Source organism: Tursiops truncatus, chromosome 10 (assembly GCF_011762595.2).
Source record: "Tursiops truncatus isolate mTurTru1 chromosome 10, mTurTru1.mat.Y, whole genome shotgun sequence".
Classification (NCBI taxonomy): Eukaryota; Metazoa; Chordata; class Mammalia; order Artiodactyla; family Delphinidae; genus Tursiops; species Tursiops truncatus.
In genome coordinates this window covers 52,031,054-52,048,664 of record NC_047043.1, presented here as the reverse complement: position 1 = coordinate 52,048,664, position 17,611 = coordinate 52,031,054, and the positions used below count along the sequence as shown (strand labels likewise).

Genomic DNA, 17,611 nt, shown 5'->3' with positions numbered 1-17,611 from the left:
TTTCTTCAAAGACCTCTTTTTTGTTAATATTGAACTTCATTCTTGTTTTTTTACCTGAGCTTTTCAAAATGACAACAGCTTGATTATAAATAAAAATAGTTGTTCTAAAATTCAAACAATTGTTTAAACATACACACACACACACACAAAAAAAAAGAAAATACATTAAAAATCACTCAATATCCTCCCAGAGTTACCCACTAATTTTTGGTGAATATCTTGACAAATAAGTACATACATGTTCACATACCTAATTTTTCACAAATAGTACACTATACCATATTCAGGGTGCCTGGAATGCACAACTCCAGGAAGCAGCAATCACCCTGGTTTCTATATAAAAGGTGTTCCAAAGAGACCAGCTCTGGGGCCCCGAGTTACATCAATTCAAGGCAACAGCTCTCACCTGTAACAGGTCTTTTATTGGATATTCAATGGACACAGATATATATGTCAATAAATATATATTTGCATTATCATTCTTAATATTCTAAATTATACAATATTCTAATGAATGGGCAGCCTGTGCTTTATTTAACCAAAACATTAGTGATGGACATTTAATTCCCAATATTTGCTACTAGAAATGCCTTGATGATCTACCTCCTGCTTTACTTACGCTCTCAATTTTTTGTGTGTCCCAATTCCTCTAGGACCTCAGTTCATCAACTTAACCTATCTCACTTAAATGTCTCCTGGTTCTCCTGCTACCTGCTCCTTATTCTCAGCCAAACAACTTGCTTGTCACAACAGCACTAGAAGTCCTTTTCTTGACTTTGCCTCCCTCTCAGCATAACGCTCCCTTTGTCCCCAACTCTTTACTGTATATTTTCTTAACTGAGCAACCCACACATGCTGCTTGTACTTCCTCACTTCCAGTCCACCCCTCGACGCAATCTGACTTCAGCATGCCCCTAGTGACACTTCTTTCTCTGCCAAATCCAGTGAATTCTACAACCTTCTATTTCTTGACCTCGGCCACAATGACTCTGTCAATGACATTTCGACATCAGAGTCACCTGAAGGTATTTTCAAAGGTATCAATTCCAGTGGCCCACCCTGAAATGTCCTCCTATCACATCTGGCATCCTGTATCTTTGTCTGTAAAGATATAATCTGTATTTCTAACATTCTCCCCAGATAACTGTAATATGCAGCCAGATTTGGGAACCACTGGACACAATCTCTGAAACTCTTCCGGCATTCAATCCCATTGTCTCTATTTTACCCTGGTTCCTCTGAGATTTGAAAGTCTTTTCTCAACCTCATTCCCAGGAACCTCTTCTTCTCATTCCCCTGAACGTTGTATTCCCTAGCTTGGCTTTCATATTTTTCCCAATCTACAATCTACCAGAGGAGATAAATTTATTATCATTTAATGAAAATTGTTCCCAAATCTACATCTCGAACTCTTTTGAGCTTTAAATATATTATTTCTAAATGCCAAAGAGAAACTTCTACCCAGATATAACACAGAAAAGTCAAACTCAACCTGTCTATTGAAAGGAATAATTAGCCACAGGTCAAACCAAGTTACAAACCTTAGAGTCAAACATCAACTCCTACTCTTTCTTCTGACAGCCAGCCAGCAGATCCATCAGTTTCACCTCTGAACCCTCTCTCAAACCCATCCCTGCCTTGACCCACATACACTACACCTAGTCAAATCTCTTCATCTCTCACCAGTCTAACTGGTCTGTTTCTCTCTAGTCTCTGGACTTAGGCTTTCTGGAGTTATATCTGGCTTCATTAAATCTTTGCCATATGATCTTGGAAAGTCACTTAATCTTTCTAAAGCAGTTTGTGCAACTGGTGATAACAGTGCCTTTCTTCATTGGGCTGAGAAGGAATTTACTAAGATAATATGTGTAAAGCCCCTTCCACAGTGCCCGGGTGGAATAAGCTATAAACATATAAGAGGGAAGAGCACAAATTCACAGTACACTTGCAGCTCTTCACAATCTACTCTCCAGTATCTTCACCCTCCATAATCCCCAATTCACCTAAGGTTTCAAGCCTTAACAATAATTATATCAATATGTATTACATATAGCAACACACTATATGACACTGTTATATAATATTATATAGCATATATTCTATGATGCATACACATTATATATATGTATTTCATATGTAATATAATACTCATATTATTGATTGTAGCTAATAGTTATTGAGCCTTGTTCTAAGGACTTTACACATATTCACTCATTTTATCCACAGAAGAACCCAATGAAATAAACAGTACTTCACAGTACTATTCCCCACTTCACAGAGGAGAAAGTTAACACATAGAAAGGTTAACATGATGAGCTGGTAGATCAAAAAACCTCTCGACTTTCAGTTATAATATTCTACATGTAATGTTATTTTCTACCTGGAAAAACCAAATTCATCCTTCAAGGCCTCACTCAAACATCACTTGCATTCAAACAGGCAGAATTAACCACTTCCTCATCTATGCTCCCGGAAGTTTGTTCACAGACTAATATACTCTCTACAATATTTTAGAATGATAGCTACCTTCCCAACCTGACTGAGTACAACTATCTTATTCATTTTTAAAACTATGACAGTGCCTGGCAAGGTGTAGGCTCTCTACAAATATTCGGAAATTTCATTAAAAGTTGAAGTTAGAAAGAAAATAAAACATAAAAATTTTTATTATTTACAAAGAGTCATAAGGAGAGCAATTTCAGAAACCTACAACAATACAAAGTATTTAGAACAAATTTCCTATCATTTTTTATTTAAAAATTACATACCCAATTTTACAGATCCTCCAAAAAGTGAACCTTTATCAAAAGCATCCTTCCAGGTAAATGTCAAGCAGATCTTGATAAAAAGAGGAAAAAAAGAAAAGAAATTCATGTTACCTTCCTGAATCTCATTAAATATTAAGTCTCTTTCAAAGAAAAATCCACAGTGAAGAAAAGGACAAAAGCTTCAACCCATCTAAAATGCTATCTTCTCTAACCAACCAATTCCTTTTCCTTTTTCTGGACCATAAAATTTTCTTTTTTGAAAGTAAGATACTGGCACTAGGATATTTCAAATGGTCATTCTGCCTCAGTAACTGAATACATATTGTCTTCTTCAGAAAACACAATCTTACTCATCTTTACAAACACACAATGGCTTGAACAGAACAGATACTTAATAAACGATCATCAAATAAGCCAAGAGAAGTAAAGGCAACGAAGTAAGCTCTACAGGTTTCCCAGAGGATAAAATTTAAAACTATTCCATGATGACAAAAGTAGGAGAATGATTACCTTTCCAGGATAAAATGAGACAATATTTTATTTCTTGATCTGGGTGGTGGTTATACATATATATTCACTTTCTGAAGATTCAAGCTATATACATGATACTGTTCACTTTTATGTATGTATACAAATAAAAGTTCACTTAATTAAAAACTGCATCTCACTCTACTCTAAAATATTCCACACATGAAGGTTAAAAAGAACTTGGCCTCTTTTAAATTATGTATTGCAATCCAATACAAAATTTTTCAATTCTAGATTAGAGAAATTTTCAATACACACAAAACTAGAGAGAATAACACAAGGAACTCCCATACATCCATCAGCAGTTTTAGCCTTTTGCCCTTCTTGGTTCATCTACCCTCACTTCCTGACCCCAACCCCACTACACACATACTTTTTCTTCTGGAATATTTTAAAGCAAATCTTACCATATTATTTGACTTGTAAAAACTTTAGTACAAGAATGTTTAAAGTATTTTGTATAAACTATTTTAAAATTTAGAAATGCCACACAAATTTAAAACTTTTAACAAGTCTCCCAAATAAAACTGTAAGAACTCATCAGCATTTTCAATATCTAGCCTTTAAGAGAAAGTAAGATTGACATTCTTATAGTGTAACATCTAATCATAGTATCTGCAAATTCATATGCAAATATAACATGTGCAAATAATTTTTAAAGCACATAAAATGAGACTAGTACTTCCTGAATCATACAGTTTTCTTTATTCTGTAAAAATCAAAGGAAAGGGCACCACAGATTATATTAGTCAAAAGATCCTATTGATTAAAAACTGCAAGAAAAAAAATGCAGTCCAATGCACTAAATGAGCCCAGAAGTGACTGAGGAATGGCATGAACAGAATTTCCAAGAGACTCTTTACAATGGGCTTAAAAGTTTCTAATTTGTATTTTTAAAGTCTCATAAAAACCTAGGGATAGTGAAGAGGCACCATTTATTTTAATAAAATACCATGGGTAGGAGGAAATGAGTGATTTACCATTATCATATAAGTTTAAAACAAATTAAAATTAATGACTTACCTGGTTTTCAGAAAATGGGAATTTGGGTTCAATGGAACAGATCTGATCATAGTATCTAAAAAACAGAGCAAATTTGTTTATTTTTCTTTTTGTTTCCCTTGACTGAGGAGACATATTCAAAAAAATATTATGAAGACTCATGTCAAACAGCGTACTATGTTTTCTTGTAGAAGTTTTATGGTTTCAAGCCTTACATTTAAAAGTCTTTAATCCATTTTGAATTTATTTTTGTGCATGGTGTGAGAAAGTAGTCCTGTTTTCCCAACACCATTTATTGAAGAGGCTGTCTTTTCCCTACTGCATAGGAGATTAAGAGGTATAAATGTCCTGTTGCAAAATAAATGAGTTACGAATATGGAATGTACAATATGGAGAATATGGTCAATAATTATGTAATATCTTTGTACGGTGACAGATGGCATCTAGACTTGTGGTGATTATTTTGAAATGTACCAAAATATCAAATCACTATGTTGTGTGACAAAAACTTACATAGTGTTGTAGGTCAATTATATTCCAAAAACAAACATAGAAACAGAGATCAGATGTGTGGTTACCAGAGGTGGGGGGCTGAGGGGAGTGGGAACTAGATGAAGGCAGTCAAAAGGTACAAACTTCCAGTTACAAGATAAATAAGTACTAGGGATTGTCAAGTACCACATGATAAATATAATGAACACTGCTGTGTGTTCTATATGAAAGTTAAGAGAGTAAATCCTAAGAGTTCTCATCACAAGGAAAAGAAAACTTTTTTCTACTTCTTTAATATTGTATCTATATGAGATGACGGATACTCACTAAACTTATTGTGGTCATCATTTCATGATGCATATAAGTCAAACCATTATGCTGTACACCTTAAACTTATACAGTGCTATGTGTCAATTATATCTCAATAAAACAGGAAGAAAAAAAGAACCTTAAAAATAATTTATTAATTAATTAAATATAAAAACCGGTCAAAATTTAAAATTACCAAAGCTAAATATTACACACATTTATGTAAATATAACTGGAGTACACAAAAATTATACGTGTTAACTTTGAGTGGACCACGAATCAGATTTCAATCAGCCATTTTAAAGTTAATTAACGTAGTCTTTTTTTTTTTTTTTTTTGGTTGCACCGGGTCTTAGCTGTGACATGCATGTGGGATCTAGTTCCCTGACCAGAGATCGAACCCAGGCCTGCTGCATTGGGAGCACAGTACCTTATCCACTGCACCACCAGGGAAGACCCACACAGTCTTTTAATGTGTAAACCTGTATCTAAAATGCATGCAATGAAAAAACTGTCAAAAAAAAACTCTTACCACCAAAGAAAAATACTTATCAACTATTATTGGCTAAAAGCAAACTAATATCTGCCTAGGTAACCAATGTATACCTTAAAATACTATTTCTTATTAAGATAACTTTATATCCATTGGGCAGATTAACACCTCTGGTAAACTACTGATTAAAATCAGGTTTACCAACTTTCCCATATGATTTGGGTATGTCCTCTCCTGTCCATCTCCACCACTGCTACACAGTCAACAATTCCACTCTCCCTTGAATGTAAACTAATCCAAAAGTTCCCTAGCCAGTCGCCCTGTCTCCTCTTCTCCTTTCTCATTCTCTTCAATGTGTTCTTCATACAGCAGCCAGAATGATTATCAAACATGAGGCAGTCTTCCCCTATCAGGCTGACCTCTGAGCTAGCCAGGGGGTTGGGGGGTGTCCAAGGCCAAGCTTTCTAACTGGCCTGTAATCTTTCTTCCTTCCCTTATCACCTCCCTGCTCCTGCACCCCCATCACCATGGCTCTTTGCAATTGTTATTTCTGAGGCCAAGTTTTCCAGAGGGGTGGGAGCAACATGTCAGAGATCAAGTTTGGGGCTGCCATGGCCACAACTTTGGTTACACAGAGGAAGAATTGAGCAATTAGGTAAATACAATGAAGATAATGGGAGTCAGGCTTCTAACTACCAGAGAAAGGAGTTACAAACATGGGAATGTGGACAGCTAGAAGAAACGCTGGCTTTGGATTGGAATGGGAGGTAACAGTGTGAACTCATTTTTTAATACAATGTAATACAGATACAAAAGAGGTATAAATGTGTGTGTGTATGTATTTCCTAAGTGTATATGCTGAGAGGTCCTAGAAGCAATAATACCTAAGTAGCAATAAGCACACCTAGAGGCCAGATAAATAGTACTATGCATTAAACGGAGCCAGCCAGTCCTTAGAGAAATTGCTGGCTCCATGACTGCAACTGAGAAAATTCAAGCAGCAAGGCTAAAACATCTAGCTATGCTAGGAAGTTAAGGACTCAAAAAATGATGAGGATATGTCAGAAGAACACAGGAACTAGCTTTAAGCAGCTCCTACTAGCCAAGTCCAGAATAATTCAAATAAATAACAAATCATAACCCACTAAGGAAAATAAGAACACTGTTCTAAAGTAAACAAAACAAACAGGTGAATAGGGAAAGCTCTACCCTACTGTACAATGCCAACTAATAAATCTAGAAGAAACAATGAAGTGAGAAATGTCACCATCTGGCATCTTTCATAATATATATCTGATTCAGGTAAAATCATGAATGGAAGCTAAAACACGAAAGTTTGATGGAAACAGGATATTACAAAGTCGCAAACTACCTCCCCACAAAATACTAATTAGTATAACTTATTAATTGTAAGGCCAAAAAATCTGGCAGACAGCATCTTAACAAAGTGATAAAAGTTAAACATTATCAGCAATGGGACAAATCAACCTCATGTTTTTCCCAACATGCACTAAAAAGAACACAGCATCACTTGGGTGGTACGAGAGCCCCAAAATGTGTAAAACACAAGAAAATATGAGGCAAGCCCTTACTGAGGGACATTCTACCAAGTAAGTAGCCAGTACTCTTCAAAAATGCCAACATGGTGAACGACAAGGGAAAACGGAGAAACTATTCCAGATTGAAGGAGACTAAAAAGGCAATTAAATGCAATGCAAGATCTGGGATTAGATCCTGGACCTGTAAACAACATTATTGGGAAAATCAGCAAAATCTGAATGAGTTTTGTAGATTAAATGGTAATATTCAATCAATGTTAATTTCCTGATTTTGAAAGCTGTACTTTGGTTATGTAGGAGAGTATTTTTGCATTCCCATTATACTTATAATTACATCCAAAACTTTTGACATCATTCAACTCTCCAGCCTCAACTCAATATTCACTACACATTCTAGGCACTAAAATTCTATGCTCTCTCCTGGCTCAGGGCCTTCACCCATTTTGTTCCCCCATATCTGGAAATTTTCCCATCACAATTTCCCATTTTTCTTGTCCTCATTCATTCACTCATTCAACAAACATATACTACAAGTTTACTATGCACCAAACACAGTTCTAGGACATAGGAATTCAGCAGAACATAAGCATTTAAAAATTTGCACCCTTGTAAAGCTTACTTTCTGAGTGGGAGACAAAACAAGATAAAGTAAAAATGTAGTAAAGTAGATAGTGCTAAGTGCAATGGCACTTAAAGAAGTGAGAGAAATAAGGTACGTGTATGGGGTGAGGTGAGAAGGCTGTAGTTTTTTCAGATAACATGGTCATTTGACTACATAAAAGTAAAAAGTAAAAAATTTTGAAACATCCTGGGGGCTTCCCTGGTGGTGCAGTGGTTAAGAATCCGCCTGCCAATGCAGGGGACACGGGTTCAAGCCCTGGTCCGGAAAGATCCCACATGCCGCGGAGCAACTAAGCCCATGTACCACAACTACTGAGCCTGCACTCTGGAGCCCACGAGCCACAACTACTGAGCCCATGTGCCACAACTACTGAGCACATGTGCCACAACTACTGAAGCCCGTGTGCCTAGAGCCCGCGCTCCACAACAAGACAAGCCACCACAATGAGAAGCCCGCTCACTGCAACAAAGAGTAGCCCCCGCTTGCCACAACTGGAGAAAGCCCATGCGCAGCAACGAAGACCCAAGGCAGCCAAAAGTAAATAAATAAAAAATTTTTTAACAATCATGAATAATAGAAAGGGCATGAAGGAAGTCATGGGATGTGAGGGAAAAGCATTACCAGTCAAGGGAAGAGCAAGTGCCAAAAAGCTGAGACCAGAGTATGCCTGAAAAGATCTCTGCCATGATAAGGAGGCATATGGCCAGAGAGTGAACACTGGAGAAAATAGTGGGAGATTAAATCAAGGAAGTAATGATGCCTTGAGTGCAACTTGTAAGACTTTTGGCTTCTACTATAGAGTAAGAGGAGGAACCATCCAGAGGGTTTGGACAAGAGTAACACGAGCTAATCCATTTTCAGAGTCACCCTGGTTGCTATGTAGAAAACTGACTTGCAGGTGTGCCAGGGTATAAGTACAGACAAGTCAGAAAGCTATTGCAGTAATCCAGTAAACAGATGATCCACGGTGGTGGCAGAAATGATAGAGGCACTCAATCTCACTCCTTTTCTAAATTAGTTCCCCTCTCCATTTATAATCTTAGGCCCCTGAATTTTTCCTTCACAGAACTTACCACAGTTGGTAATATATTTATTTGCGGGACTTTGTTTAATGTCTTTTCTCTCAAAGGATTGTAACAGAAACTGGGTCTATTTGCTCAGTTTCATTGCTAGCTCCAAACAAATGAATCAGTAAAATGCAAAGTTTTTAAAAGGCAACTTTTTTTAATCTCTGAAAAGTAAAACCTGAGATTCTCTGTTTTGGTAATAAACAGGAGCTACCAAAGAATGTGTCCATAAGGAGAGACTAGCAAGTACCAAGACCCTGAGGCAACAATGTGCAAGGAGGCCGACAGGGCTATAGCGCGGGGACTGGCACACTTTTTCTGAAAAGGGCTATTCTAGGCTTTGCCAAAAAAGAGGCAAAATCAAGGATAAAATGTAGGTACTTGTTATAACAAGAAAGAAAACTCCTGCCCTGCCCTGGGCGCTTTTTACCTGGGTTGGGCCATCTCAGATGGTGGGTACACTAAGTACACAGCTATCTAATTGCCATTAGCTGGAGACTTCTCTGAGGGAAGAGGATCCAGTCTGGTGTTAAGAAGCCCAGGGGAGGGAGGTGAGTAGTGGCTAATACAGTCTGTTTCACTCTCTGCCCCAGTGACACTCAAATATCGGCACGCCCTTCTCTCCTGCCAGAGAGTCCAGCCATCTCAAACTTGGGCGGCTGGTACAGCTGGCAGGAGAGAGGGCAATTTGCTGAGTCACCAAGTTCCGGTATGAGATTATACCATTCACTGCCAAGCAACTGCCAAGCAGAAAACCCAACGTGTAGGGCACCTGAGCAAGCCCTGGGCAGCAGTGAGGCACGGCTACTGGCCAGAGAAGCAAACACTTGGAATAAAGGGGAGGATGGGGCAGAGGGGAGCACCCCAGCTAGCTCTCCAAGGCTCACAACGCTAGAGTGATACCCTGGACCATACAAAAACAGGCAGCTGGGCAGGCCTCTGCTCTACAGACAGCAAGGAAGGAAGTAGGAGGAGATGAAGCTACTTGCTCTGCAAGTGAATCAGGAAAAAAAAGAAAGGCTAAAGAGAATGTACTAAAATTTTATACCTACCCTATTTACTCCAAAGCTTTTGGGGTCAACTCTGAAAACTTACATGGGGTAACAGTGCATGTATATCCTACATTTAAATGACTAGGAAGATACGCGATGGAATCTTCAAAGTAAAATAGCTGTCTTAAGACAGGTTATATAATATGAAATATAAGTATGAAAAAATGAAATATAAGTACTGTACAACAGTCATTGGAAATCAATAATATCTGACTTCCTATGGAGTAAACTCCAACAAAGAGACCAACTAATGCTTTTCAAAAGAAAATAGCCATTGCTAACTGCAGGTACCACAGGGAAAATGCTGTTCCTACAGTACGAAGTACAGTAAGCTATCCTTTCAATATAATTCCACCACATACGACCCCTCATAGTTCAGCCTAATTCTCAGCTATCAAAGCTCTCTAGAGAGGGAACAAGAGCAGAACAAGAGAATCTACCACACCCCTCTCTTTATCATTTAAATATGCTTTACTCAATCAGCAGATTCTATCCCAGGGTATACCTCTAACAAATTAGACCGAGGCTGCAAGTTTTCCACAAGTGGGGAGAGAGAAAGCCAGTATGCTACACCAGAGTACTGGTGTAGCAAAGAAAAAAAAAAAAAAAAAAAAAGAATCTGTACCGTTAAAGATTTTATTTTAAAAATAAGTAAAAAAAAAAAAAATTAACTATAAAATCCTAAACATAAAAAGGTAAGTCAGACAACCCTGAGTTTGAATCCCAACTCCACCAACTCTTAGCTGTGTGACTGCATGCAAGTTACTCCTCAACCTCTCTAAAGTGAGGGCAAAACCTCATTTAATTTAAGCATGAGGGACAAATGATACAATATATACTCAAAGCTTAAAATATTGCCTGGACACACTGCACATGTTGGAAAAACGGTAGCTACAGATTCTTATTTTACAACTATTCGTAAGTGTTTTACATGTTCTCCAGTATTTCATAAAACTTAAATCACTTTAGAGCACATATCTAAGAACTCAACGTTTAAAATCTCATGGGGAAATAAAAAGGAAATGAATATATTTCTTTTAATATACCAGTGATAGGTACAGGACAAATTCCAATTAGAAATTCTAGTTTTAAAGTTTTTCTTAGGGGGAAGGTGTGAAGACCGAGAACAACCAATCTACGTTAGGCAAAGTGATACTGCAACGCAAATTCACGTAACCCATCCAGCTCCAGCCAGTACTGAGGGCTGGGCAACTCCCAGCCCACCAACCAGAGACAGAAACAAGAGAGCTGGGCCAGATATTGATCAGAGTTAACAGATGCCTCCTGAACCTTATTTTCACACTTCTTTCTTTGCCCGATTTACCTCATGAAGAATCACTAATGAAGCACTACTGCAGCAGAGTATGGCAGAAAGTAAATAGTCAGGGAGTCAAGAAGTCAAGATCTTAGTCTAACTCTACCACAAAGCTAGCTGCGTGGCTTAAACCTCCCGTGTGCAGAAGACTCTGAGAGAAGATTCTCTCTAGGGTTACAAAGAATGAAGAAAATCCTGACAAGCTATTTTATTTATTAAACATTAGAAAAGTCAGAACACAGAAAAGCAGAGATTTTAAATTTTCCTTTAAATTTTCAAGTTTATTCATTTATGCACAATAAAATTACTGAGCCAATTTAAGGTCTGGCTACTACAGATACTCCTTGAGACCAAGGGTCAGGTATTATATATCTTTATATTCCCCACACTGTTTTATTAACAAATTGTAGCAACGTCATTAGGACTAATATTATCTCAATATCTTAAGCAACAATCAGAATGTAAGCAACAGCTTGAGAAGTAAAATGGAACAGCAATATTTTCTTTCTTGATCTGTAAAACACTAGTGCTGGGATAAAATTTCAGAAATTATGAAACTAATTCCATCACCTTTATTTTACAAATGAAAAAGATACTACCATAATGCAGCAAACTAAGTATTAACCCACAAAAAAGTGACACACAAATCTATTTAGAAATTTTACAAAATCTATATAAAGGACTCTTGAGTTAAAGAAAACTAAAATTACAAACTATTAAAAAACGTCAACAAGAATACTATATACCGGGGACTTCCCTGGTGGCACAGTGGTTAAGAATACACCTGCCAATGCAGGGTACCACAGGTTCGAGCCCTGCTCTGGGAAGATACCACATGCCGTGAAGCAACTAAGTCCGTGCACCACAACTACTGAGCCTATGATCTAGAGCCCACAAGCCACAACTACTGAAGCCTGCATGCCACAACTACTGGGCCCGTGTGCCTAGAGCCCGTGCTCTGCAACAAGAGAAGCTGCCACAATGAGAAGTCCACGCACTGCAACAAAGAGTAGTCCTGCTTGCCTCAACTAGAGAAAGCCCGGGGACAGCAACAAAGGCCCAACGCAGCAAAAAATAAAATAACTAAATTTATTTAAAAAAAAAAAAAAAAAAGACACATGCACCCCAATGTTCATTGCAGCACTATTTACAATAGCCAGGACATGGAAGCAACCTAAATATCCATCAACAGAAGAATGGATAAAGAAGATGTGGTTATATATATATATATATATATACACACACATATACACACACAATGGAATACTACTCAGCCATAAAAAGGAACGAAACTGGGTCATTTGTAGAGACGTGGGTGGACCTAGAGATAGTCATACAGAGTGAAGTAAGTCGGAAAGAGAAAAACAAATATTGTATATTAATGCATATATGTGCAATCTAAAAAAATGGTATAGATGATCTTATTTGCAAAGCAGAAATAGAGACACAGACATAGAGAACAAACATATGGATACGGGGAGGGGGATGAATTGGGAGATGGGGACTGACATATATACACTACTGATACTATGTATAAAATAGATAACTAATGAGAACCTACTGTATAGCACAGGGAACTCTACTCAATGCTCTGCGGTGACCTAAATGGGAAGGAAATCCAAAAAAGAGGGGATATATGTATACATATAGCTGATTCGCTTTGTTGTACAGTAGAAACTAACACAACGCTGTAAAGTGACTATACTCTGATAAAAATTTTTTTAAAAATTCCTTTACCTATCCTACTCTTCTATTAGATGTGGACACACATAATGGCCAATAACATATGAGCAGGGTATTCCGGGGCAGTTTCCAGGAAACATCGTGGAGGCTGAGCCCTCTGCCTTCTTTCTCCCTCCCTCCATCCTCCTAAAACTTGGGTATGACTGCTATCTGGACCTTGAGAGCAAGGACTCTAGGTTTTACAGAGCAGCTCACTGGAGGAGCCAGAGCCTGAGCCTGATGAACTTCACAGAACCACTACACCATCCCTAGGCTACCAGAACTACCCATCCACCAACTTTTCACACAGAGTAAAATCATAATTTTTTTTCAATTTATTTTTTGGCTGCGTTGGGTCTTCATTGCTGCACGCAGGCTTTCTCTAGTTGCAACGAGTGGGGGCTACTCTTCGTTGTGGTGCATGGGCTTCTCATTGCAGTGGCTTCTCTTGCTGCGGAGCACTGGGCTCTATGCATGCAGGCTTCAGTAGTTGCAGCACGGGGGCTCAGTAATTGAGGCACATGGGCCCTAGAGCACACGGGCTTCACTAGTTGCAGCGTGCGGGCTCAGTAGTTGTGGTGCATGGGCTTAGTTGCTCCACAGCATGTGGGATCTTCCCAGACCAGGGATCGAACCCATGTCCCCTGCACTGCCAGGCAGATTCTTAACCACTGAGCCACGAGGGAAGTCCTAAAATCATAATTTAACTCACTGACAGTTTGAGATCTACCACACGCAGATGACTTCACCCCTAACACAGCAACATAAATAATATAAAACTAAAACAGATAATATAGAAAACTGCATACATGACTGCTGAGATCCTCAACCTCCATTCCCCCTGACCAAATTTCAGAAAGCTGACAACCAGGCTTTTTCATGGAAGGAGACTGGAAGCTTTCTCTCTAAAGAAACTAATCACAACAAAAGACATGGAAGGTGGTATCTGGAGCTTCCCCCTCCCCCCCAAAAAACCCAGCAGGGTTCCCATCTGATCACCTAGTGTAAAATTCACTGTTTACCAAGGCTCTCCTAATCAATTTGTAGTTAAAGTCACTTTACAAAGGATGACATTCATTCTTAATATTATAACTCATAAATGTGTATTTTAGGAAATGTTAATAGGTCATCTAGAAGTTAGTAACAATAAAAAAGGCAAGTCACTGAAACTATATGTAGAGCTGTGTATCATTACCAAGCTAGCTTCTCTTCTTTAGGAATTAGATTAAGCCCTCTTTTTTTAAAATTTTATTTAAAAGTTCATTAAGTTTAAAATATGTAAATTAATGTTCAGTTTACACAATTATCCAAATATAATTATTAAAAGTAAGACAATCTGCTTGATTGGATGAACACCCAACAATTGTTTCATTTTTACAGTATGTATACCAAAGGTACTTTTGTACACACCTCCATTTAACAGACTGTACTAATAGCTATTAGTTTACCCTAACTCTCCTATAACAGCAAGAAGTGAAAAAAGCGTAGTTGTTGAACGACTGTGTTAATATGAGGATAATACAGACAACTAAAGAAACACAGTTTCAAAGACACTATCTCCTCAACAGCCCTAAACCTAGGAACAGTTCTCACATTTACACCTTGGAAAAGACTAAAGGAATGAACAAATGAACAAAGTTTTAAACTTCACAGAACCACTACTCACTATTCTCTCATCTTCTAGTCTCTGAAGACTACACACTCCTTAAGGGCTGAGACCAAACCTAATGTATTCATATGTACATTATACACAACCCATGCTTTTTTAATACTACTAATGAAAAATCGTCACTGAATGCCCCTCATGTCTACATAAGAATTGTACTGGAGATTTTTTTAAAGTATGTTAATTCTAAAGAATGGCTAAGTGTTCATAGGTTAATTTTTTTTTATATTTGTTTCTTTTTTAAATATTTTTAAATTTTATTTATTTTTGGCTGTGTTGGGTCTTTGTTGCTGCGCACGGGCTTTCTCTAGTTGCGGCGAGCGGGGGGCTACTCTTCGAGTGGGCGCTACTCTTTGCTGCGGTGCACGGGCTTCTTATTGCAGTGGTTTCTCTTGCTGCGGAGCATGGGCTCTAGGTGCATGGGCTTCAGTAGTTGTGGCACGCAGGCTCAGTAGTTGTGGCTCATGGGCTCTAGAGCACAGGCTCTGTAGTTGTGGCGCTTAGGTGCTCCGTGGCATGTGGGATCTTCCCGGATCAGGGCTCGAACCCGTGTCCCCTGCACTGGCAGGCGGATTCTTAACCACTGAACCACCAGGGAAGCCCTAACTTTTTAAAAAGCTTATACTAAGTATCAAGTTAGTGATCTTTGCAACCCAACAGTCTTATCTTTAAAACTGACACCAAGGGGTCATCATCCCTCTAAGCAATCTATTCAGTATCCTCCTTCTGGAGGACCAGCTCTTCCCCAGTCCATACTAATATTACTTTAATCCATGCTGCATGGAGAAATTAAACCAGCAGAGTGACTCAGACAAGGGCAATTAAATTAGGCCATTTCCCACCATCATACATGGGCACAAGCCAACCCAATCAGAGGCCTCCATAGACTTTCGCCAGGGTGTAGGAGAAAAGTACTCTTACCTAAGATCCTGAGTGTTAAGACCACTGTAATTACAGGAGAGCCAAGATCCTGAGTGCTAAGACCACTGTAATTACAGGAGAGCCAGTGGCCATCTCTCCCAATAGAGAAACAAAGCTCTCCTAAGAGGTAATCATCATAGAGGCAGGATGATCTCCTGGAATGCCTAAAGATAAGGAAGCAATATTCCTTGACTTTGCAGTTACTAAGCTAGTTTAACCTGAGCTGCTCCTACCTGCATCCTAATACAGCTGTGTTTTTCCCGTGAAACAAGGAGAATATGTTACACATAGGAAATGAGATCATTAACAAGATGGGCGAAATAATTTTTTTTAACTATAAAGTGCTATGAAAATGTTCTGCCATCCTAACTAGAAAGAACTACAAAAGGAACTCTCCTTAAATACAGCCTGAGCTCAATAAACATTTGCTAAGATAACAAATTTACTCCAATATCTGCATACCTGTTTGTGAACAAACTGATTAAAAGCAACCTATCTTGAACGTTAATGTCACTCAAGTTTAACTTCAAATAATGGCAGCTCCTAACCTATGGAATTCTCCATTTGTCGTTCGGTTACGATGAAGCTAGGAAGATGGCTCATTCCGAAGTGGACAGGGTAGTACGTAATAAACATGGGTTCCAGTGTTCCAATTCTGCCACTTCCCTGAAGCAACTACGATTACGAAATCCAAACCTGGCCAAGAAAGTTTTGCAGTGATGCAAAAACTGGGGAAGAGAGGAGTCTCAGAGACCCCCTCCCCCCACCAAAAAGTGAAGAAAACCAGTTCTGGGTAAATGTGGCAAAAGAGATCAGTACGTGGCAGACCGTTCCTCCCAGGTGGCCGACGGCCCGAGCCTCGGTGGACCAAGGGCTAGGGCGGGCAGCTAGGGGAAGCGGGTCGGGTCCCCGGGGACTTCGAGGCCGCTCCTGCTCAGCAGGAAGGAATGCAGACCACACCTACGCGCCCGGCCAACAGGGGCAGGACGGCCGGCCCGGGCAGTAGGTGTGAAGGAGGGAGGCAGGAAGAGAGAAGGAAGCAAGGGGAGCGGCAGGCCGCCGACGGCCTCCCCCCGCCCGGCCCCAGGCCCACCTCAGCAGCGTCTCGAGCGCGCTCTCGTGCTTGTCCAGCGGGCGGCCGAGCGCGGCGCGGCGCAGCTTGCTGAGCTCCTCCGCCGCGCGGCAGTACTGGGCCTGCTCCTCCCCGCCGCTCGGGTACGTCTGCTGGATGAACTTCACCAGCGGCTTGGCCAGGTCCACCTCCGAGGTCTTCTTCAGCTGCACTGAGACGAACGTCGCCATGGCGAGCGCCTCGGCCGCCCTTCGGGCCAAAGACCGCGGGACGACGACGAAGGCCGAGGCGCGCGGGGTACCGTACAGGCGGACTGACGAGCTGACAGAGGTCCGCTCGGCCTGCGCTTCGGGTCTGGCCACTTCCGGGAGCTATCGCGCAGGCGCAGTCGGCGCGCCGCCTCCGGTCACGTGAGGGAGACCGGGCGCCGGCGCTGCTCACCTGGGCCCCCACTCTTCCTGCGCCCAGCCTTACGGCGCCGGCTTTCTCCACAGGCGGAATTTTCTCATTCCTCCGTACTTCCTCGGCAGGTGGGCAGAGTGCTTTCACGTAAAGATAATTCTTCCTCCGCTCTAACAATTTCCCGGGGAAGTGCTACAGTTACTGCCACGGGCGCGAGTTTGCAGCCACCTGTCCAAGACCTGGCAGCCTCAGGGTTATTGTGACCTATGGTAATTCATTCAGCGGGCTGCTGTGTATGAATACTGTGTGCACAGTGAGCCGAGTAGGCAAGGTCCTGGCTATTGTGCAGCTTAATGTCAGGTAAGGACACAGATATTAAGGTGGACCAAAAAAGTATCTTGGTACAAAAAGCAGGGTGCTTGGCATGTAAGGGTATGAGGGTCCCTCGAAAGAACCTAGTTTAAACAATAATAATTATTAAATAATTATTTAAGAGAAGGTTTTTCTGAGGAGGTGAACTTTAAAAGACCTGCAGTTTGAGAAGATGCTTGACATTAGGAGAAGGGAAGAGTGGCCGGGAGAGTAGTGGCTGGGGAGAGCCTCCCAGACCAAGGGGCAACG

General features: G+C 40.1%; 1 protein-coding gene across 3 annotated transcripts in view; it reads right to left on the bottom strand.

The window, feature by feature from the left end:
• Positions 1-16,818, bottom strand: part of PDCD6IP (programmed cell death 6 interacting protein) — a 57,963-nt gene extending 41,145 nt beyond the window's left edge. For all 3 annotated transcript variants that reach the window (XM_019946800.3, XM_019946801.3, XM_019946802.3), the window contains exons 1-3: positions 16,610-16,818; positions 4,320-4,374; positions 2,769-2,838 (exon numbers count right to left, since the gene is read on the bottom strand). In XM_019946800.3, coding sequence (XP_019802359.2) covers positions 2,769-2,838; positions 4,320-4,374; positions 16,610-16,818 — 334 coding nt within the window. The remainder of the gene's footprint in view (positions 1-2,768; positions 2,839-4,319; positions 4,375-16,609) is intronic.
• Between the last annotated feature and the right edge of the window lie 793 nt (positions 16,819-17,611).